General features: G+C 37.5%; 1 protein-coding gene across 24 annotated transcripts in view; it reads right to left on the reverse strand.

Annotated features, from left to right (window-relative positions):
• Positions 1-25074, reverse strand: part of DLG2 (discs large MAGUK scaffold protein 2) — a 1004454-nt gene that overhangs the window by 298670 nt on the left and 680710 nt on the right. For all 24 annotated transcript variants that reach the window (XM_051779210.1, XM_051779204.1, XM_051779229.1 and 21 more), the window contains one exon: positions 13316-13485. In XM_051779210.1, the coding sequence (XP_051635170.1) occupies positions 13316-13485 (170 nt within the window). The remainder of the gene's footprint in view (positions 1-13315; positions 13486-25074) is intronic.

Consider the following 25074-nt stretch of genomic DNA (forward strand, 5'->3'; position numbering starts at 1 on the left):
ATATATTTATCCCTAAAGACACATTCTCTTCAGATATAGTAGAAAACAAAGGAAACAGCAAGTTAGAAAAATACACTTAGAGCCTCATTAGAAGTTGTGTTAATTCTATATTTTTACATTAATTCAAATTAATTAGGAATAGATTTCCCAGAAAGCACAGACAGTGCAGTGGCCTAATTGCACAAAAGGAATTCTCAAGAATACTTTAAAATTTGACTTGAAAAGATTACAGAATTCCCTAATTATTCACAATAATCTGACTTTTAAAAGCACTAATGAAGATTCAAGTTCACTGCAAATCATATTAAATCACACTGTCACAATTTTACTAGTGTAAGTACAAGAAAGAGAAAATTATTTCATTTTTGACATATATGGACACTCCAAGAATCACAGCAAGCAGTTTGCTTCTTTTAGGTAAAGCTGCATGATAAACAAAGTCTAAACATTTCAAGTTAAAACCAGTGAAATTAGGTTTTTAAAAAAGTGAAGATAAGTGTTGTGAAGCAGTAAAATCCAAGATCTGCCACTTATGAAGAGGATTAACTTCTTATAATTTGATGTTTTTAAATGCCTTTTCCCTTCTCACATTTCTACACCAAGTTTGAATATGCCTATGATTGGAGCTGTGAATGAATGGTGACTTCCTTTTCATGCAGGAAGTTTTTGCATATTTTTGGTGCACCCATAATGACAAATAGTCCTCATATTCAGAGGCATTAAAAATCAGAATTTTTGATTAGGGTAGACATCATCTGGCTGGCTGCCTGTGTGACAAGATCACATATATCTTGCAGGGAATACTGTTAAACACAGAATAAGTGGACTGTTTTGCTGAATGTAATATAAATGGACTGCTAAAGACTACCCTTTTTTTCTCATTCTATTTTTCTCTGCATTACCAGCATTTTTCTTAGCAAAAGGTTGTTGGTTTAGTTTGAGGGTTTTATTCTTTTTTTCTCTTTCTTCGTTTTTTTGTTGTTTGTTTTTTTTTTTTTAAGCCCATCCTCACCGTTGCTCTTTTATTCACTTGGGCAAAAGCCAACTGGACTATACACGACTACAGATGATAAAGACATCCACAGAAAGTGTTCAAGGTCAGGTTGGATGGGGCTTTGAGCAATCTGGTCTAAGGAAGGTGTCCCTGGCCTTGTCAGGGGTGCTGGAACTAGACAATCTTTAAGGTCCCTTCCAGCCCGTACTATTCCATGATTCTAAGCAACCAGTTGTCCTAATAAGCAGTGAAAAGCCAGGTGGGAGGCTGTACGGTGCATTTTTAAGATTATCATATGCTGACCTAAAACCTCACTACTGCCAAAAGAGACAACTCTGACCTGCTTCCTGCCTTTGGCCACCTTTTCCCACTGCCTGCCTTGTATTAGCCATGAAAATTTTCTAGCCAAATGGCAAATTGAAAATGGCATGAAGACCAAATCAAATTAATCTGAATCACAGACCAGGTGTATACTGACCAGCATCTACAGAGATGGCAGCAGTAAGAGTCAGCAGATGAGGATGCTATTGGGCTCACATATCCCCTTTGCTGGCAGCATGGTTCTGTACATGGCACCTTATGACAGAACTGTGACTCCTATGGAGAGCAGTGCAAGGCTATATCACTGCTGCTCTGCAAACTCAATTTGGAGGGTGTAGCCAGAAGGAAAGATGCAGGGACAGGAGCAAGTAGCTGAAGTGAATAGGACAGAAATGTCTATTTAGACTAGTAATGCACCTGAACAAAAGTCAATAAAAATACACCTTCAGAGCATGAGCCCTACTGGCAGGAAGGAAAAAAATAAAACTGCTCTCCTAAGCTAAAGAGAGAGAAGTTAACAATTCAATATTTCTTCAAATTTTGCTTTGCAAGATACACTGCTGCTATGAACCTTTCCTGGTTAGAAATCAAATATCAAGTCTCACCCTTTCAAGAGAAGCACGAGGTTTCAGAACATTGAATTCAACCACCTTGGTGTGCATTGTGAGAATGTCTAAGCGCGAGCACAGTTACACATGCAGGTTGAAAGCAGGGGGAACACAAATTATCTCTACTGTCCAAATTTTCTCCACCGTTCAAATTTTTAAGGCAATTACTCTCATTATCATAAATATACTCTTATTTATTTATTATGTATTTATTTCAACTGCATCTCCTGTTAAAAATTCCATTTTCCATTAATATGCAACTGATAACCAACCAGCTCTCTAATGTTTTCACTTTGAGAAGTATCTGGAAATGGGATGAACATGGTAGACCTTGATTTCACTGGTGTAAAACCAAGAGGAGTTGTGTTTCCCTGACTGCCTCCTCACTTCATCAGACAATTTCACAAAATCTTGAAGTCGTTTTTCCCCTTTCACTCAATGTTTACACACTTAAATTTCACTTGACCTTATTTAATTCCTGATTCTATATAAATTCAGACATAACTTTTGGGCAAAATAAAAAATAACAGGCCATGGCTCCTCTGCAATGCCAAGAGACAGGCAGGCAGTTACAGAAACCTGGAATGACTGCAGTGAGAAGAACCAGAGAGTATGTTATTGTTTTTACACTATATATTAACTGGGGCTCAAATCCTGAAACATGGTTCGCTTTCCATGCACTAAGTACACCAGCTGTTTCAGGTGTAGGAACCAAATTTATGCTGACAGTCGATCATAGTTTGCCAGTCATTAACAAATAGTACCTATGTCATTTTCTGCACAAATTACTATAATTACTGACAGCAGCACAAGTTTCACCTCCTAATAATGCAAATGAAAAGCATTTGTTCGTGTAGATGTGCACACCGAGATCCACCTAAGTTATTACTTTTTGATGTTAATTTTTTTAAGTCTTTGTACTATGTTAAGCTTTGTTTTTCCTGCCATTTTTTCTGATTAATTTTTGAAATCTACAGAATTGACACAGGATAAAACTATGCCAATTCAGGAAGACATGCTATTTGCTTTCCATAACATTAGGTGATATATCTTTAAGTACAGCTGGGTCACTGCTTTCTAAGTTGAATGACTCTTCTAGAAAAATATTTAATAATTTGTCACCAATAAAATGGAGACAGAAGGAGTAGTCTGTCAGTTTGGGATCTGTTTAACAACCATATATGTCAGGGACAGACTCATCAGTTTTTTTTATTCATCTTCCATCTGACGAGGGGAATTTAACATTTATCTTCTTATCCCTGTTACAAAGCTGAACAGAAATGCTTTATTGAAAAGCTCTCTGCCAATTACGTTTAAACTTGAAAACACAAAATGAAATCAAATTTTGTCTTGTAGCCTCTTATCTATTTGCAATCAGCCCATAAATAATCTGTCATGCATTCACTTATTTCCTTCTTAAAAAAAACAGAGAAATCACGGCACAAATGCACAAGTAATTTTGTTTTTTTATGTAAGGCAATTTACAGAGCCCCGATCTTAAAAGTTTACAGGTATATAAATGATACAGAGAAAGAGAAGAGATGGTGCTTATTGAACAGAAGAAATAAGAAGACACTCGGAAAATGGATTCATGAGTCATTGCCCTTTGACTCTTTTTGCCACCCTGAAACTGTAATTTGGTCCCTTAGTTCAGTCTACTGATAATTCTGTCTTACGGCACTTTAGGAAACAAAGTGAAATGAAAATGTTTTGTTTGGTGGTGAGAAGCACCCTAGACTCTCACAGAGTAAAATGGCTAAAATCAGACACCTGTGCCTTTCTAAGAAAGATGAGGACAGACTTTTTAGTAGGGCCTGCAGTGACAGGACAAGGGGTAATGGTTTTAAACTAAAAGAGGGTAGATTTAAAATAAACATAAGGAAGAAAATTTTTATGATGCGGATGGTGAAACACTGACACAGGTTGCCCAGAGGTGGTGGATGCCCCATCCCTGGAAAAATTCACAATCAAATTAAATGGGGCTCTGAACAACCTGATCTAGTTGAAGATGTTCTTACTCACTGCAGGAGGGTTGGGACTAGATGACATTTAAAGCTCTCTTCCAACTCGATATGATGCTATGACTTCTCAGAAATTATGCTAAATATTTGCTAAGGGAATTGTACTCTATTATACATAAATAGAAAGATAATATGAACCCATATTTGAAACAGAAATACAGATTTTTTTTTCAGACTGGTCCCAGACTATGAAAGATTTTCTAAGAGCTTGTGTTTAGCAAAATTGAGACTCAGAATATAATACTTAAATGTGATTATTCAAGCCTGAGTTACACTACAGATATTCTTTAAGTAAGAGTTTTCCTGGTATTTTTTATCAGGGGTCTTAATGAGATATAGTATAACACAAGACTCTGCTATTAGTCCCTCGAGGGGTTCCACCTAGAAGGGGTATTAACAAGTGATAACACCCTTTGGTGAAGAACCAGACACCCATCTGATCAAATTGCTCCCAAGGAGCATGATCCTGGCTTGAGCAACAGAAAAGTTGAAAACACTTTGAAAAGAGAAATACAGATTAAGACTGCAGATTATCTGTTCTAATATTCATTAATATCTTCACATGAGCAGAAGTTTCTTTTCCAAAATGTTTTATCCTTCCTTGCCAAAATTAAAGTAAAATAGACAGAAAATGAAAAATATTCAATTACTGCTGAGGACAGACAAAGAAAATGTTTAGATTTTTTTTGTCTGAAAGATACACTCTTTATTTCTGCAGGTGCAGGTTTTAAATAGCCCTATGCCTACTGTTTGTCTTCATACTGCAGTGAAATGAGAAAATTATGTTATGGCCACTGAGTCTGGGGACTGGAAGAAACTCAATGGATCATTTGTCTTCTCAATCCGAGGCAGGACCAACTATAGTTGCATCAGGCCTAACAAATGGCTGTCTGGCACACTCTGGTATTTCCCATGCTACAGATCTGATGTCCTGCCTGGTAATCTATCACATTGCAATCCTCACTTCTAAATCCAGTACAAATCTTGCTTATTATTTGTCTATAAATTTTGTTTCATACCCTCCCAAAGGAGCACAAAGAGCAAACTCACTCTTCAAAGACATGCTGCAAGGCAAGAAGATTGTTGTTAGGTGCCCATAAAATGCTCCCCTCTCCCCTCCCCCCCCCCCCCTTAGTCTTTGGTATTTCAGATAAATGACTTCACATCACTCATTTATTCATAGTAGGATAGGTTTTCTAAATGTATGATCATTTTTACTGCTTTCCTCTGGAGTCCCTCCAACTGGCATACACTGTTCTTGAAGTGAAAAGCTCAAAGCTTTACTTCTGAAGGATGAAAGGAATGTTCCTGTGTCTTATAAACCATACCTCAATTTATAAAACCCAATATAGTATTTGAATGTTTCATCACAGCAGGATGCATAACAGACAAGATGTTACAGCTAACAAAGATCTAGATATTCTTCTACAGGATCCTTTTCCCAACAGTTTTCTGTTAAATGTTTAGCAGATTATGTGGTTATTTCTGCTGAAAGCACCTTGCAGTTGTCCCTGTTGAATTACATCTTTGTTTTTTCAGACCATTTTCAGTGTTAAACCCTCCCAGCATATGGAGTTATCTAAGAAAAATGTAAAAGAGTTGCAAAAGAGAAGTATGGCCTCTTCTGGTAATTGTTACTCTTCAAACGTTTTCTAGATGCTTATAATTGATTTCCTACTTGTTCCAATATTCATCTGGGGTTTTGAAAGTAAACTGATGTCTTTATAGTCCCTTGGTTCCTTCAGTGAAGATGAGTTTTGTGCTTACTCTTTCCAGTTTTTCACCTTACCTTCTCCACACAGGTGTCCAAAGCCAACCATCGTCAGCACTCACATTTCATCAGACAAATTATGGTGGTCTGTGATCAGGACCATCAGGACCCACGAGTGTATGAATATCTAACTTCTTTAAATGCTGCCAGACCTATTGCTTCTTATGAGGCTGAGGTCTTGTCCTCTTTGTTTATGGTTTTAATTGTGATAGCAACCTTATCAGAGATGACCTTTCTGTGAAAACTGATGCTAGCAAAAAGGCAGGTACTTTTCATACCTTGTCTTGAAAGGACCTATAATATCAACGTTTCTCTGTAACTACAAAGTATACCTCTAAAACTACAACGCTGCAATACAGAGGGGATCTGATTTGCTATAATAGTTATTTAAAAGTATAATTTAGAAATAACTTTCAGAAATTTAGAAATTAAGACACATCTGATCTACGGACTATGGATAAGATTTACCCCCGGCCTACCATTTACACTCAGTTCATTTGTCAATTACAGTGCATAAAATGTAAATGTGCCTACGATAAACGACTTTACTAAATTATTTACTGTAATTTTATGTTTTCTTATTTCTGTTCTCTCTGTTGAAGTGGATAATATGTCTTTCTATTAATTTCATAAGACATCTTACAAATCTTCTGCACAAGAAAAACAAAACAAAAAAAAACCCAAAATACAGTTTTAAGAAAGAAAACTCTGTTATGTCCTTATTTGCAACTATCACTTTCCAAAATAAACACATTCAGCATGTATTGATGATATTGTTCATTTTGCTTATGGAACATATCTTTTATCATATCCTAAAGACTTTTTGCATCATTAAACCCTTTTTTTACATCTCATACAGCTCTAGGATCTTGCTTTGCAACTGTTTCTAACCAATAATGATAGCACAATTTTTTTTTCTAAGGAATCCAAGAGCAGGTTTTTTATTTGTTCATATAAATTGCGACTCAAAATTCAGAAGCCAGCATCTTGAACATAGAGCTTCATGCTTTAGGAATATTTTGGATATACTATCTAGTGTTTACAGTTTCATGTAGGTTCCCTCCACAGATTTTCAAGCTTTCAGAGTTGAATTTTTTCTCAGAAATTAGCCACTAAAGATACAAACATTAAGCTATTCTTTGCCTTTCTCACATAACAACAGCCAAAATCTGCCCTGGAGGAGGTCACAGTAATTCTTTTCATCTACCAAGCACACCAAATGTTTTATGTTGAGAAAAATATATCAACTTGTCATTGGCCCAAGTGGCAGAATCTCTGAATTAAAAAACCTTAATTGAGTCTCTGCAAGCAAAGAAAAAGAAGTGATGCTCTCTCATAAATCAATGGGTTTACTGCTCATTCAAAAGAAGAAGAGTTAAAGAGCAGCTGTCTATGTGTCAGGGAGCACAAGCCTTTGGCACAACAAGACTATACTTTGCTTCTGGAAGAAGCTTGATCTCATTTGGTCTGCAATACAGGAACCTCTGCTACATGTCAAAAATCAGCTGCCCTTCGTGCACATCTCTGATGCAACACATGCAGTACCAGAAGGGCTGTGCATTGGAGTCCCAGAGCCTGGACTTGGTCTCATATCTTATGACAGCACAATTAGAAAGTATGGTCACCTGCACAGACTGTGTTTCATGTCAAACAGCAAAAGTTCTTCCACCTAAACTCTAAAAAATAGCTGTCATTTCTAAAAATACTAATATAGTGTTTAAAGAAACTAAACAAACTCCCCCTCAACTGATGAAGGAAAAGCAGTTTTTCAAAGCTCTTGGATCAAAGTTCTAAAATAACAAATAGCAAGTTAAAGCTAAAAGACTATAGGGAACTTTCTTTTTGACAAGTGCAGTATTTCTTTTGTTTCATTAAAGATAACTAGAGATTTATCTAGAATTTGGAATACTGAAAGCAAAATGAGGATGACAGACCCAGAGAAAGGACTAGGATATAGTACTGGAAATAGTCAGATGAATGACTACTTGCGATTAATCACTTTGATGTCCAGCTACTGACTAAGCCAGCTATTCCCTTCAGATGTTCAGAGATGCTTTAATGTAACTCTTTCCTTTTTTTTTTTTCCTCCAACTAGTGGAAATGAAAGTAAAATATTGAAAATCTAGAATATTGTTTTAAAATAGCCTGCAGAGTGATATTTAATTTACAATATCACTTGAATCTTTAAAGCTTCACCCAGTTTTGTGTCTTCACTATGATTAAAATCTGTAATGCCTTTTGCAGAAGATTTAAAATGCTGACTGTCTGCCTGTGCTTAGGATTACAAGAAAAAAAAGACAAGAAAAGAAGAAAAATGAAGAGCTACAGCTCCCCAAGCTATAAAAATTTAATTAAATACAATTTATTCTTTTAAAGGTGCTTTTCATGGCAACGCAATATTTTCCTCATGTGTGTTGTCTTCTAGACAACAGATTTCTTGAGAAAGATCTGGACATCTAAAAACTATCAAGAAGACAGAACGTGCTACACAGATAATTAACTGAACAATAAAAGATGTAACCACTGCTCTGTAATTTCACTTGACTAATTTGCACATTTGGCTTTATATTCAAAAAAGGATGAAGCTCTCCAAAAAAGGAAACATGGGGACTTTCAGACTACTCAGGTGCAAACAACAGATGTTGTGTCAATGAATGTATTCCACACAGGAGACTAAAACCTTAATATATCTTCTGTTGCATCAGGATGTCACAACAGGCTCCACAATAGCTGTCATATAACTGTTTATTTATTAAAGTGATGAAAGATCAGGCAGAATAATTCTTTAAAATTTACCTGAGAAATTTAAAACAAGGATCATATAGGTAGTGAAAAAAGGCCAGGACAACTGCCACTCCCTAGGAAATTCTCACTGCTCCACTAAGAAAACGGAAAAAAGATGTTGGCCTCCTGTCTACAGGGACTTCTTTCCACACTCAGCACAGTAGTTTAGCAAATGATGCCAATGCCCTTTCTCATCTTTTGATTTATTGTGTATCTGGAGATACTGATGAGACAATTAACACTCTGCTGCACTGTCTGCTGCATCTCCTTCCTCTCTTATGTTGATCTGATGAAAACAGCTATGGCAAACATAATGAAAGAGATCTTCTCTAACTCCCCTTTTAACTCTTACAGAGCAATCTGGAATGTGGAGGGAAAGGATGAAACTATTCTCTGACACAGAATTTCCAGTCTAAAGAAATAAAAGAGTACAAAGGTATGCTATAATGATAAAATTACGAGACCTACTGTATTACATTTAGTCAAGAGAAAACTTTAGAATTGAAAAAGAAGTTGGCCAAGATCTATTGTGAATTTTCCTAACACTTACCATAGTGTTAGGAAAAAAAGTGACCCAAAAAAAAAAAGGCAGCATTTAGCGGTGGAGACAAGTTCTTGGGATTTTTAAAAATTACATAGAGAAAAAGGAAGCAGTGTCAAATAGAATCCCAACGCACACACATCACAGTTTTTCATACAAGCACAAGACAAAAGATGTTCCAAGAAACTTTTCAGCAGTGTGCTGGAGATCATTGTGTAACGGGGAAATCCATTTAGCAAGCAAGTTCCTTTGAAGCATTTCCACAAGGACTGGATAAATCAAATACAGAATTTTTAAATGATCTGCTTTATTGTCACCCAGAAGGACGCCATATGAGCCAAAGCTGGAGATGTATCCATTACTTATCCAACAGCTAAGCATAGAAATTAAAAGCCCTCTATATATGAGTAGAGGAAGTGAACAAAGAAAAATAAACATCTTTCTCCCCTCAAATTTCCAGAGAAAAGTTACAGAGTTAAACCCACTAAAGTGACAAGAAAAGTATGGGGGGAATCTAGTAAGCCATGCTAACAGCTCTCGATTCTCGGCAGAAGTCACAGAACTAACCTTGACCACAGCAAAAGGATCAACACTTTATGACAGAATGCTAAAAACTAAGGTAACACCGGTATACCATATTTCTTTTTTCTATTCAGAGATGGTGAAACTATCTAGGTAACTGGATAATAATAGAAAATTCCTACCTAATTCGGAAAGGACAAGCACAGAGGAATTTGTCAGTTGAAACGTCAATGATCTACATAGCTCTAAAGCTGATTGAATTTAGTCTGACGTGACAACAATTTCATAGCACCCTCTTCTACCATTTAACTCCAATTGTAACAAACAAGATGACAGATTCCTTTCTCCACTGAAAACAAAAAGCAACCTGCCAAAGCTTATTTTTCTTGAAACAAAATCTCCAGCTACTTGGCATCCAAGCCTACCTGCACATCCCTTTCCCTGTGCTGCTGCCTTTGCTCTACTGCATCCACAGTTCATTAAGATGAAGTGTTTTCTGCTGAAGCTGCCTCATCAGTTAAGTATTGCTGAAGCAATTTAGTAATGATCTTAATACATAGTGCTGGATTTTTATAGCCATCTCAATTGGCTATTAAAATACAGCACTGCACTTTGAAATTGCTACTGCACCACTTCAGAAATAGTTAGCATGATGGAGCCACAGAAAGCACTGTTCATTTCAGTGGAAACCTCACACTTCGTGAATGATTTCTGGAAAATGATGCTTAAAATCTACTATGAGATTAGATGTTAGTTTTGCATATGAACACGGGATTCTTAAGAACTAAATGGTTTCAAGGGAAAAACAAAAAAAACCCCCACATATATAAAATTGCTGCACAATCTTACAAGTCATGTTATTTATTTCTTTACTGCTAATGGAAAAAGGCAGTTAAATACTGAAGAAAATCATAGTTATGAGAATAAAAGCCTTAAACAAGTAATATCCTGTAGCTCACAGGACAGTTCCAGTTTTAGGTGACAAAACCAGCCAGAAGGAACACTTCTGAATTCAATTTGAAATTGTTGAAAAATCCTTGTTGATCTGGAAAATAGTTTCTTTAATGATTGACTATTAATCTCCAAAGACAGTTGAATTGATCTGATCTGACAACAATTCGATTCCACCACCTCCTGCCATTTAGTTGCAACTCTAACAAAAACTGTGACAGATTTACATTCTTTCTCCACTAAAGACAAAAAAGACTGTAGCCAAAGCCTGATACACTAGAGGAGCCACTCTAATAACAATAACTACTATTTTGTGAAATTCTATACGAGCGCTACTTCAAAAATGGAAGGAACCACTTCACAGAATGAATTTTTTTTAAGCAATGCTTCACATGTAGGAATTTATAAAGATGAGATAACGAGTCTATAGTGACCAAAGACAGATAATACATTTAATTTACCGTAAAGCAGAATATGATAATAGCAGCTGTATGCAAATATCATCACTTAAATTAAAGAAGAATGTCCTCAGTCTGCAAAATATGAAGGTGCAGACATAACCTATCAAATCTTCCCCATCAGGCACTGGTAATACAAATGTGTCAAAATATTGCTGAAAAACAGCAAAGGCTTTAATAGCACTATCATGGAATTTTCTAATTTTATGAGTTCCAAGAGAATACAATTTTCATGCAATAAACTATTAGATACTCACATATTCCTACATTAGACAATCCTAGCCTGCAGGGAAGTCATGCTTTTTAGTGATGTTAACTTATAAATGATGGTTTTGAGTCACTATCTTAAAATTGGAAAATTATGTATTAGTGCTTGATGGAGCACTTTCTGCTAATTGGATGAAATGTGAGTCCCTTCAAGCAAAGACATTTAACAAAAAACGGTAATTTACTTTCAACTGTGGTAGTTTTCTATTTATACCTGTAGTAAGTGATAGTGTTACAGTAATATGAAATGAAGCACTTAAATTTGAGTTGACAACTGAAATAGTTTGTTAAATCTAGGTTTGAGAAAGTTTGCCTACTTCCTCATTTTATACAGTTCTATTTTTTTAAGTTGCCCCATTTTTGTCTGTTTTAGGGTTAGGGTTAGAGTTAGATCAGGATTCACAATAAAGCTCACAGCACAAAAGAGAACACTGAAAAACAGAAGTAAATTCACAGTTGGTAAGATCATAAGACTGAAATTCTTAAAAGACCATAAGAAAGGGTTTTAGGTACTGTTCAAACTGTGAAAAAACAATTTTGTTTAAAACACTTTTGACCTAACAAAACATTTTTTAGCACGAAATAAAAAATGTTTGGAAGGTTACAAGTGATCATAAATTAAGAAATTATCTGCCTAACTTGCCATAAAAACCCCTATTCCTGCATGCTACAGATTGCTAGGCTGTATTTAGTATCTCTTAAATTAGAGAAAATAGACCACTAAATTAGTAGAAGTGATAGCTATATCAATAAAAAAATATGTATCATGACCAGTCTGAAGCAAGCACTTGCAAGCAGTTTTCAAACAGTAAGATCTGAAAGCTCACACTGAAAGCAGCAGTTGCAAGATTTTTTAAATAAAAACAACTCTGTTCTATTTTGAATTGAACACTCTTTTTTAGCAGAAATTTTGAAATATACATAATTCTACTCTACTTTTTTAACTATTTCAGTTGTCACTGCAAGTTGGGATACTATATAAGCAACAGAACACAAGATTTTTCCAAGTCATCAATCCAAACTAAAATATGTCTACTTCTATGAAAAAGAATTATGAACCTCTCGGAAGCTACAGACAGTAATGGACTAGAGAACATTTCAGGAACAATTCAAGATAAATCTACAGTGAAATCATACCTTATACTGATGGTGAAAATCTCTGCCTCTTCTCAAGAAAATTGCATAACTAATCAGAGGGTTAAAAAATACACTACTTAAATATACGAATTCTTAGTGTAGTAAGAAAGCTTCATTAGCAGCCAGTGACTTTATTCAGTGTCATCAAGAATAAAAAAAATAGTTGTGTGAAAAGGAGATCTACCATGTGCTGCAGAGCCGCTTCAGTCCGGCACAGAAAACAATAAAATGGAAACTCTGGAACTGGTTATGCCCAATGACTTCATCTAACATTTAGACAGATATATATAACTCTCAAAATAAATGAACATTATGCCCTTTATATTAACCCCATTTTATTTTTGAGTAGTTTATTGAGATGTCCTGTTTAGGAGCTTAGTCTTTGCTGATTAAAAAGAAAATTAAGATAAGGAGAATAGCCATCCAGAGGGAGATACAAAATTGGGCTGAACAGGGCTTAAGAGACACATTAATACTCAATTTAGAGCTCCAAAATATAATAACACTTCAAATGGATTAAAAGTTTTGATATGGCCCCAATTCTGCGAGCAGAAACAGAAGAGAAAAAAGTGCCCCCAAATATTTTTTGTTAAGTGCCCAAAGCTGGATGGGGTGAACCTGATGAGAATGTATTACTGGCTGAATTCATTTGGAATGAACAAAAATCATGCTTACAAAAAAGTGACATAGCTGCTACTCTGTCCAGAGCCTTTCCAGCTAAAATGCAGTGAACAACAGGGGAGCAAACATCAAATGAAGCAACTCCTTGAACTCCTTTATATTTCAGGAAGAGAGATATGTAACCATGAATTCAAGTTCTACCAGGCAAAATTAACTGCATTTCAGTATTTGAGAGGTCAACAAGGTCAGGTGCAATTTAAGCTACAAGAGATGTTAAGCATCAAGTTTGAAATGGATGTCTTTTCATTTTCTTAAATACCTTTTGGTCCTTTGAACAACTTGATCTCTACCACGGTCTCCAGTATAGGTCTTCTTCGACGAACATACAATCGTACTATGGAGCCAGCCTCTTTTAGGGCCTCTACAGCTTTGCTGTGTGACACTTCAGACACGTCGACCTCGTTCACTCGCAAGATGCAATCGTTGACCCTACCAGAAAAACAAATACACTCAATGCTTCAGCCGTTACTTTGGACAGAACAGAGTTTTGTCAGTAGTGCTGTAAAATGAAGAATACTTCATTGGGAAATCTGCCAGACTTAATGCAATATGCTTCATAAGCAATGAGACAGAAATAGAACACTTAGTCCTTCCAAAAGACATCCCTGATTCAAACTGAAGTCTACCTCATCACTCACACTTACCATCCTCCTTCATAAATTGGGGTTAGATCCACTAGAGTGATAGAAATGAGTAATAAACAACTTGTCTTTACAGACTTCATTGAAACAGTTTTTACTAAACAATAATTGATTTAAAACACTCATGCTTCCATGTTATTACCACTGCGGTTGCTCTTAAGGAAATCTCATGGTTTAATACAAAGAATTCCAAGTTATCAAAGTAAAAATGCTGTCCTACAAGAAGTAGACACTTTAAAAGAGAATGCTTCATGCTAAGTAATTTAAGTTTCATTCTCTATGTTTCCAACACTGACTGAAGGCTACAAGACCTGCTGTATGGTAATAGCTTTTTTTTTTCACAGAATACTAGTAAAATTCCCTCATAGCCTTACTTTGAGCATTTATTACATTGTCTGAAGATGAACATATAATCATCCTCAAAATGTCCTGGTTAGATGGAGTTGTGTTCTCCTTATCTGACAAATTTGTCCTAGTTGGAAAGGAAATCTAAAACTTGAGAGCAGTAAAATCCATCTCTAAAGCAGCAGGCTAATGACTTATCTACTGAGTCATCTTTTCTGTGCAAACAAGAGCAAGTGAGAAGAGCAAATTCCAAAGAATTAGATGAATTGAAACACTATTGTTCTTGTGCAGTACATTTATTGTGAGATGCCTCCAAGTATTTTGGGTACAGAAGAAAAAGGCATATGCAAATAAATGTGTTGTTCTGCATGTCTGAAAGGACAATCAGTGAAGCAAATATGGGCTGCTAAAAGTATTCCATTTACGCTGCGTTTCTATATAAAAAAATCAACTATTGAATGTTACTCTTTAAAACAAGAGAATACTTGAACTGGTTAGCACATGGAGGGAGAATGAAGCTTTACCAAAAGTTTATCAGAACTCTTGAGAATTTAGGATGGATTTTTGTCATGTTCTATTTAAAACAAAACCAAATCAAAACAATAAAAAGACCACAATTATTTGAAACTGGTCAAACTTGGAAAGGACACAAAATTGATGCTTCCCTTCTAAGAGAAACTACTATATTGCTAAGTTTCCAATTTTCATTCACTGGTCGGGTTTGGTGGTTTCCCCCAATGCCAGAAGTACTAATTTTCCAAACGTTTAATTGTGAGGTTTGTCTTTCAAACTAATAAGCACTCTAACATAAATTGCTTTTTTTCTTGTAAATAAATTATGAGTACATTCTGCATGTATTCATACCTGCTTTCCACTCAGAAAGATCATTTAAGAAGTAATATTACTATATATCTGATTCTTTTCATTGGATGGTTATGAAGATGAAAAGCTGGTAAAAGATTATAAAAACACTAAATAGGAGGATTAAGTTTATTTTGATTTCATATACTCTGTGTCCTGTATTGATAAATCGTAATATTAGTAGATAACTCTTTCTACTTAAAATCTCTCACAAATGCTCTAGTGATGGTCCCTGTTAAAGGAAAAATAATGTCTTTTGGAGAACTAAATAAACAACATAAATTAACTTGCAAAAATCAGTAAGACACACATCTCCATTTATTGAACCACAAAGACCCTTTGGAAAAGGACATTTACACTCCCAACAGAAATCTTGCCTTATCTTCTTCTTTGAAACAGTAAGGCTACCTTAAAAAAAATAATAAAACAAACAAAAAGCAAAACCCAAAACCGAACAAACAACTACTGAAATAATAAAACAAAAAAACCCCAAACCACAGATTAATACTTCCAGTGTAGGATGAATGCAGGAGTTAGAGAATACAAAGCTGATCCAGTGGTAGATACACTTTCACACAAAGTTTGACTGAAGAGCTGAAGCACTTCTGCTATAGAGACAGGTTGAGAGAGTTGGGATTGTTCAACCTGGTGAAGGCTCCAGGGAGAGTTTAGAGTAGCCTTCAATACCTAAAGAGGCTAAGGGAGACTTGTGTCTCCTCCCTGGAGTCTGTACAATGGCAGGTAGTAACAGGACAAGGGGGGATGACTTTAAGCTGAAAAAGGGTAAGTTTAGATCAGATATTAGAAAGAAATTCTTCACCATGAGCGTGGTGAGGCACTGGCACAGGTTGTCTAGAGAAGCCATAGGTGTCCAGTTCCTGGAAGTGCTTAAGGCCAGGTTGCATGGGGCTTTGAGCAACCTGGTCTAGCGAAAGGTGTCACTGCCTGTGGCAGGGAATGCTGAACTAGGTGATCTTTAAGATACCTTCCAATCCAAACCAGTCTACGTTGCTATGATTCTATATCCTTCCACACATGTAGGGGTTTTTTTCTCCCTCATAAAAGGATGAGTTTTTTTGTTTTAATAAATTAATACAATACTATACATACATATACCTGCCTATAGAGTTCTGAGGGCTTTAAAGAACACCATGTTTGTACAGCATGCTGACCCACTATTAGATCAAGAGAATACAATGATCTCAGAGGTCTACAAATATTCTTTGAGAATATTCAGCCTTCTAAAATGCAGGTCCGTGGTGCAATGAAAATAAATAACTTAGGCTGGTGAGATGACTCTAACCTTCACCATAATAACTAAATTATTATGTGATTATTACTAATCTAGAAACATCTGAATATTTTTTAAAATTAGAAACAAAGTGCATGTCGAAGATAAAAACAAATCATTATTCACTGAAAAGGAGACAACTTCAGAAAAGAGAGTAAAACAAAAGATGAAGAAATATCTCAACACACAGACTATGATGTCATATTTTTCTTCTTAAATCTATGCAGAAGGTTTTCATGGAAAATAGCATAGTTATTATTATCTAAAGGCAGAAGTCTGTGACCATGGGCTTAGGATACTTTTTCCTTCCATTTCACAGTACAGTTCCTATTCTGTCAGAACTCTGCTCTTTTAGTGAACTTTAAATGCTGCAACAACATAAACATAAAATAATAATAGCAAAAGAAGTCAGGAAATTGTCATGGTTTGAGATAGCCCTAAAATCCAATTCCCTAGCTCCATTCCCCCCTCCCACATCTCAACCTAATGTGAGATGGGTTTTTCCAGACAAAACACACCAGACTCAAAGTGGGGGAAAGGGAATATATTACAATGACTGTACAAATAAATACCACATCACATTATACACACGATCACAACTATCTCTACCACGACATATAGTATTTACAGTGGATCAGATCTCTTCTCCCCTCCAAATAAAAGTCCAGGAGGGAAAGAAGGACAGATCCCTTTCAGTCTCTGAACAGCAGCATCTTCTGAGGCAGCAGTCTGTCTGTCTTCTCCACATGCAGCAGCTGATAGCTGGATTTCTGCCAGCATCCACGAGGGAGGTATTCAAGCCTCTCTCGGCCCCATCGCCTCCAACCGAGGGGTCTTCCGTGGGCTTCGTAACCCCAGACAAGGTCGTTTCACCACGTCATATCACGAAGACACAGGGGGGTCTTCGTGACGGTCTGGTATCTCCAGGAGACTCAGCTCCTTGCAGGGCCTCTGTGCCCTGTCTCTCAGGCTGCCACCGTGGCAGCAGTGCAAGGGCGGAGCCAAGGTCAACTTCCCCCGCATTCCTCTGGCCGTCCCGGTCCAGCTACGGGACGCTCTGAGCTTCTCAGCTCCTCTCTCACTCTGGTGCTGCATGTCTAAAACTCTTCTCCTAAATAGGAGTCCATGTCCCTCTTCTCCAAGAGGGGTCTCAAGGGAGTTTTAGGGGATCTGGTACAGTCTTACCCCCAGAACTCTGTCTCTCAGACTGCTGGCTCTCTTTCTCTTCGGCTCTCTTTCCAGGAGTCTTCTCTCTGCGGTGCCGCATGTTGTTTCTGCTGCTCCTTCAGTTCAGGTGTTATCTGTCCTGGCTCTCTGCCACCGTTTCTCTGGTCAGAGCCGGCTGCTGCTCTGCGCCCATGGAGAAAACATCTCCCGGCATAACTACAGGCACCTAGCCCAGCTTTATGCTGTTCCAGGTCCCTGCAGCCCCCCCCAGCCAGGGGCTGGGAGGGGCCAGAGGGCCCAAGGGGCTCTGAGCCCCTTCCTCGTGGCTCTACAACATGGCCACCTCTCCTGCAACAACCCAACTACAACTCATCTCTTCCGGTGAGCTTGTGATATGTTTACATTTGTGCAGGAGCGCCCATTGGGCAGAACTTCAAAACTTCCAGGGGTTTCCACCCCTTGGGGTCTACCACTTAATTTAGCCTCTGGGGGAAAACAAGATTCAAACCACGACAGAAATCCAGTTTAAGAAAATTCTTACTTAGTGATAAAATTATTCTTCTGTCCTTGCAAACAGCTCTCCACTGTATTTTCCCGGTTTTATATTCATATGGTAAAACTTTATTTCAGTGTTTCCTTTTCCCATTTATCTCAAAATCTTCCTAAGGCCTCTACCCTACAAGTAGAAGTTAGTTTCAGGTGGTTACAGACCTGTGCCAAGGAGAAGATCTGCTTCATAATCCAAGACAGTACTACGCAAGTTCAACAGAAGAGATCCTTATAGTTTCATCAGTAATTGTATTGTCATATAATCATAGAAAGGTTTGGGCTGGAAAGGATCTCATACATCCTTTTGGTCCTCCTCTGGATTCACTCTAACATGTATTTTATTAGAGGCCTGAGAGCAGGACGCAGCACTCCAGGTGGAGTCTCCCAAGAGCAGAGTAGAGGGGCAGAATCACCTCCCTTGACCTGCTGGCCACACTGCTTTTGATGCAGCCCAGGACACGGTTGGCTTTCTGGGCTGCTAGTACACATTATCAGGTCATTTCAAGTTCCTCACCTATCAATATCCCCAAGTCATTCTTCTCAGGGCTGCTGTCAAATATTATGCATATTCAAATCTGTAGAATCCCCAGTGAAGGTAACAACCTAATTAAAAATAAGTTAAGCAGCTCTTCACATTGCTCACTGAGTCATCCAAGTTCTTTAACAAAATGGACATGTTCTACAAGACTTTTGTAGTATAAATTAGATGTGAAGGACCCTAAATTGTAAAACACGGAATACATGCAATAATAATGCCAAAGCAGTTACAACTGATAGAAGAAATATGAGAGATATTTTGTTGTTAAGGGGGAAGGTCAGGGACTCAGAGGTTTATGGATGGTTATTGCTATCTTCAAAGGAAATAAGGGCTTGGATTAAGGAAAAAAAACTATTTTTTTAAGGGCTTAAACTTGACTATCTTCATTTGAGTTTCACTTTTACTCTTTTCAAGAAATTGTGCAGACATCCTTGAGAAGCTGATAATTGCTTCATTCAAGCTGTAAGTAAAGAAGACGAGTACAGTCCTTAGGCACTCACTGGACATATAGTAGGTGACAACTGGTAATGATCATTCTGTTCACTTGTTCTGTGCAATATGGTGCCCTGAAGGGAAACCCAAAGCAGCACAGTATGGCAGCTAAGAGCCCCAGAAGACCAAATGGTTCTGCCAACACACATTACCCCACTTGCAGTTTATAGCAGAGCTAGTTGGAACAACTATAGACTCAAGAACAAGGGAGTAATCTGTACTCTGTGGATCAACAACATCACACTAAATCCTGTAGTAATCCACAGTTCTTAGCTATGACCTAGACACCTCCTGGCTAGCTGGTATTAACAGGACAATCCCATTTTTCACAAGTAGAGTTACCATGCCTCCTATAGTCGAATGGCCAACATAATAGATTCTTTCTAATCAAAGCTAAGTGGGTTTTTTTAGTTGTCTTCTCAGAAAAGCTGAAATTGATATGGACTTTATTTGCTCTTTAATCACATCTTAGAAATCAAGGTAAAAATAGTTATTGTGGGAGAATGAGTGAAAAGCTATGGAATATATCAGGTAGATATATACTTTCATATATCAGCACAGAGGTATCAGGTAGGCTATAAAAGTAAGACAAAAAAGCACTAAACTTGCCCTTTATTCCTTTGCTCCAACTTTGCCTAACCTTTTTAGCCAAAGTTTCCCTATAAAAGTGTTGTTGCTTTCTTTCTTCCAGAACTTGCAAGAACACAGCACTTTAAGCAGGAATACAAGATTCTAGGTGACAAGCTGAAAGGACTGATTATTATCTTTTCTTCAAGAGATCAGCAAATAATTATATTAACTGACCCTAATAGAATATGTCTAGTCTATTAGTTAGGGAAGGCTGACTCTCTCTCCCCTACTATGGTTTTGGTGTGGGCTTTTCTTTTAGATTCTATACACACCCTTCCTATCCCACAGTAAGTAAAATTTACAGCATATGGGGTAAAAAATGTAATTATTGATACTGGCCCATACAACTTCTTTCCAAGAGGAATAATACCTTTTTTTTTTTTTAATTGTCACTAAGAATTCAGAATAAAGGATCTCCCATTTACTACATCAGTCTTCAGGACTATCTTTATGATTACAGAATATATAGCCAAAACTAAATGCCAGTGATATGTATGTAGTTTAGGGCATACTGTTTCCTTACGTATAATGATGCTGAGACACATGTCCAATTTCTGTAGCAAATTCACATATACCTTCAGATCCCTATCTGACATTGAAATTTTATACTAAAGTGGTATAAAACTATTGCTAGGTCTATTTTAAAAATAAAGAGATAAAAATTATCAGTTGAAGAAAATTCCTGTCTAGTTCTGGAAGCTAGAGAGGAGCTAGTTCTTGTAAAAATGTCTGATGAAGGTAACAGTCAATTCTAATTCAAAATTTGATATGTATGTTGTTTATAATGAAATTCCATATATCACATTGAATAGTTGCTAGCTGAAAATACTACTTGATAAAAGTTATGACTGGGAAGGAGGGATGTATTAATTTATGATTGACCCAGTAGAAATAGAGTTGAACTTAATAAAAATCTGAAACTCTAGAGGTGATTTTGATTTAAAAATAACTGCAAATATTGGTGCAGCAAAATGCTAACCCAACTATATTTAACATGAAGGCACTATTTGAAGTATTGAATCTAACCTATGCTTCTAGCAGGAGCAGAATTATCTTTAGTTCCAAGGAAAGTAAATAAGGACCAAAACCATGTTTCATTTTTGAGAGCAACACTTCAAGCCTCTGAATCAAATGGCATTAACCTATTGCAAAGAAATAAATTGAATAAAATATAATTTCCTCAATAATGCTGGCCTGGTGGGATCCCAATTCTTCATGTGCAACCTTCAGCAGGTTCTTTCTTTCACAATCTACAAATGGAGGATTAAAACCCCACCTGCATCCCGCTTCCTTTGTATCCTGTTTGCAGTCTAAATAAACTTTCCAGAGGAGTCTCTATACCTTCTTGGTTCATCTCAAACAGGGACTAACCTTCATTGCAGCCTGTAGGCATACTCAGCATAAATAATGGATAACCAACCAAAGCAGTTCCCTGCCTTTTCCTTGTAACCAGTCTTCAGAAGCGAGAGTTGAAAGGCAAACACCTCAGCCATGCACAAAGGTTTCTGTGTGTGTGTGTGTGTGTCTGTGTGCCTGTGTGTCTGTGTGTCTGTGTGTCTGTGTGTGTGTGCAAAGACGGGAAATAACCCCTTGCACAGCATTTCTGTAAGTAAATACACCCAGGCTTTCTCCTCCTGCACTGGCAAACCACTTTCAGTGTATTGGCCTCTTGGAGCCTGAAGGTTGGCGCATGACTGAGCTAAGAAGTCTTGCCGAAAAGCAGGGTGTGCTCACTTAAGCCTAGCACGGTGCTTCTGCAGCCTCACAACTCATAGCAGCAACTGGAATGATTTTCAGCCCAGAGACTGAAATAAAAAAGTCTTATAAATATTTTCCATTTAAGTATGTGTGCAGACTTTACCACAACATAATGGAAATCACCCAGTCCGCCCTTTAGCATACCACCAGCCTTTAGCCCACAGCTACCAGCATAAGGTTTAGGAGAGTGACTTGAAATTGTGTTAGTTATCCACACAGTTCACTCCTTTGAATTTTTTCAGTGGTTTTGGCATAGAAAATAGCCACTTATCCTTCCAGGGACAGTTGATTCGTCTAATCAGATGCTGATTAGCTTAGGATCTGATCCTAATCATTCCTGCTTAAACGGCAGAATGTGAAGAAAGCATCAGAAAAAGCCTGCCTGTGTGGATCCAGCTCACTCCCTGTAGACTGGTGTAGTCTTAGTCACTTTTCCTATTTCCATATCTGGGGATACACTAGCACTAAGTCCTGGTCCTTGTCCTTCAGAAAGTTGCATAAGAAATCAAAAAGTAGAAATTAAATTCCTCCTTTGTATACCAGGAGTGGAGTAATGGTTTTGGAGTCAAAAATTTGAGATCACAACAAGGAGGGCTATAGGTCACAACAGTGTGATTTGCAGGTGTGCCACCAGCAGACTTTGAGCTTTATTTCACTTCCAGAACAGAGATTGGAGCCCAAATTGTCAGGGAATAAATCAGATTTCAGAAAATACTTATGAATTTCAGAATGTGTTATTGTCTGAAAGGACTGTTTCCATACCCTGTTAAAGACATGACCTTGCTAAGACCTGAGATAGAACCAGCACAGTTACTGAACTGTCATAAGACATCTACATTGATTGTCCTTTTCTACTGCTTTAGTTACCCATGGATTTTTTGTTTAACAGCCCTCTTAATGAAATGTCAGTGTATTAAAGGGTCTACATAACAATCATTGCATTTTGAAACACAAATGACTGGATACAACAACAGTGAAAATATTAGCAGAGCAGCTCCTTATCATACACGGCGTCTCTTTATCCCTCTCCTTGTGTTTCATTCATTTATGACTCTAAGTTCTATTTTTGAAGCTGTAAGTCAGAAACAGACAGCATACTGCACTATATAATTAGGAATGGAAAAGTCCCTGCAGCCCTGAGACTCTTAGAAGAAAATATATTTAGAAACTTGAATATGTTCCTATTCATACAGTGTCAATAGAGGATGTATCAGCATTTCCTTTTTTTTCTTCCCCCCTCCTTTTTTATTTCTCAAAGGTCTTAAACTCAGATGTAAGACTTCAGATACAAACTTGGCTAAAAATCATTTTATTTATTGTTTAAAATACTTTGGATCCTTCCTGCATTCTACACTATTTGTGAGAACTTCCTTGACAAAGCTGGGGCAAAGGGCTAACCCTCAGTTAACACTTTCTGCCACACTGAACAGACCCTTTTATCCTTTTAGGTAGTATACTTTTATCCCAGGGTGTCTTTTTTTGGGGGGAGTGTATATATGCACCTCTTGGCTGAAAATACCCACCAAGCTAATATCTACAATCCAAGAGAATCTGACTCCAAAACCAGCTCATATTACATCAAAACTGTGGCAGTGAAATCCCATGCAGAGACATCCAAACCTGCTCAGTCACTGACTGAGTAGATCTAGAGTGGAAATCCACACAGATCAATCAATATCTTCCATATGTGTACAGCCAATTACCACAGGAAAATAGCCATATTAATGCAGCTCTGCAATGCCGAGCTCATTTAGCACTACCTTGAGCTCGTGCACATCCTGCCATGCAGTGATTGATTTCAAGAGGGGACCATTAATGGCTACCAATCTGAACAGAAATTGAAAGGAGAGCAGTCACCACCCTTTGGTGCAAAAACCTGTCCAATAGATTAAAACCTTGGCCCCTGGCAACAGAATTGCTGCAGGCACACACCGAGGCAGCAAGGCAAGACAGCCATCAAGGAGGTTTGGACTGGAGCCGCCCAGTTGAACCCACTGACCACATCCCTACCAAGGGCGCCATGGTTCACCAGAGATTCAGCCCTTGGCCCAATGGAAACACTGCTGCCCCTGTGCGCAGAATTATCATGCTGTAGGGAAGCTCAGAGCTAAAATATGTAGAGTAAGGTGTTTGCTCACCTAAAAGATAAAAGCTGTATAAAGAGATAATCCAAACCAGGGTTCCATCTAGCCTATGACTTCTTTACAACAGTGGCCTTTACCAGATTGTAAAGGAAAACATTAGCACAATTTTTACCCAGAATACATTTTCAGCTGGCTGACTTTCCTGAGCCAGAAATACTTTTAATTTTTTTTAATTTAATAGGTGGACTCTTAAACAAATTTAACTGCTATCAAAACTCACATAAACTCATGTGAAGTTCCAACATTCATAGTGTTCTCTGTCAAGGAATCTCACAGCTTTGTAACCAATTAAATAATTCTCCTTATGATTAATTCAACCTGATGAATATTAGTTTCATTTGATGTCCTCAAATATCTTTGTTAGGAAAGCAAACCTAGCTCCCTGGTCATTCTGTTTCTCTCCTGTAATTAGGAAACATGACATAATCTCCTGTACATCTCACACCTGATTTTTCATCACAAATGGCCCTGCTAGACAAACTCTTCAGGCCAAAGGCATACAGCTGAACTACCAGTAACACTAACTTAATTTCAGAGATGGACTCAACACCATCCATCTTTCTATATATCTGAATGCTTCTTGGCTGTAACACCTACAGATTTACAACTGAACTCTGAAATAAAATGCAGTTCAGGTCAAAGTTGGTTTTTATTATGCTTTTTCCTTTACAAAAATGACATTGGTTTATGCTGAATAAATTTTCCAGTCAAGCCAAAAATAAATTTCATTCTAAGAAGCTTCAAATTAAAATAAAATTGAATAAACTAAAAGATCAGATAGTCAGAGAAACAAAAATCAAAACAATCTGCTGTCTTCAATAGCATCTCTCAGAAAAAGACTTTCACTGCCTCTGCTTCCATTACTGAACCTGTTGCACTTTGTATAATGTAATGTTTTTCTTAAATTGCAGTCATACTATCCCATTACGAGAGCATCCTCAATCACAAGACTAGACAGAAATTCTGCCTGTTACTTTGACTCGATGAAACCTTTACATATATTACAGAAATTTACAAAGGCACATAGTCACAGGCCAGAGAGTAATGGCTTTAAACTGAAAGACAGTATACTTAGATCAGATGTGGAAAGAAATTCTTTACTGTGAGGATGATGAGACACTTTCACAGGTTGTCTAGAGAAGTTCAAGGCCAGGTTGGATGAGACCTTGAGCAACCTGGGCTAGAAGGTGTCCCTGCCCATGACAGGGAGTAGGAAATAGATGATCTTTAAAGTCCCTTCCAATCCAAACCATTCAATGATTCTATGTGACAAATTCTAACAATAGTGACTTATGCAGGAGCATGTAAGATTGCTGCTGAACAGTTCTGAAGGCACCCATGAAGAGGAGACCCTGGTCCACAGCCTCTACCTGGCTTTCAAAACACCACGCTCCCTGCAAGGTTGCTCTGGCCCAAGTAACCTTTACTTATCTTTGAAGAAGTGAAAAAACTTTTGAGAGGAAAGAATAAAACACAGTGATTGCATGGCCCCTCCAGTTTAGTGGTCTGATAACTCCTCTGGAAGCTGCCGCCTCATGTTCCCTAGAGAGCGAAGGACGGAGAATGCAGGTTTCCCTTCAGAGGTGAGCTGAAAGCTGATTT

This window comes from Manacus candei, unplaced genomic scaffold (genome assembly GCF_025592945.1).
Source record: "Manacus candei isolate 608988 ecotype Guabito, Panama unplaced genomic scaffold, ASM2559294v1 h1tg000014l, whole genome shotgun sequence".
NCBI lineage: Eukaryota > Metazoa > Chordata > Aves > Passeriformes > Pipridae > Manacus > Manacus candei.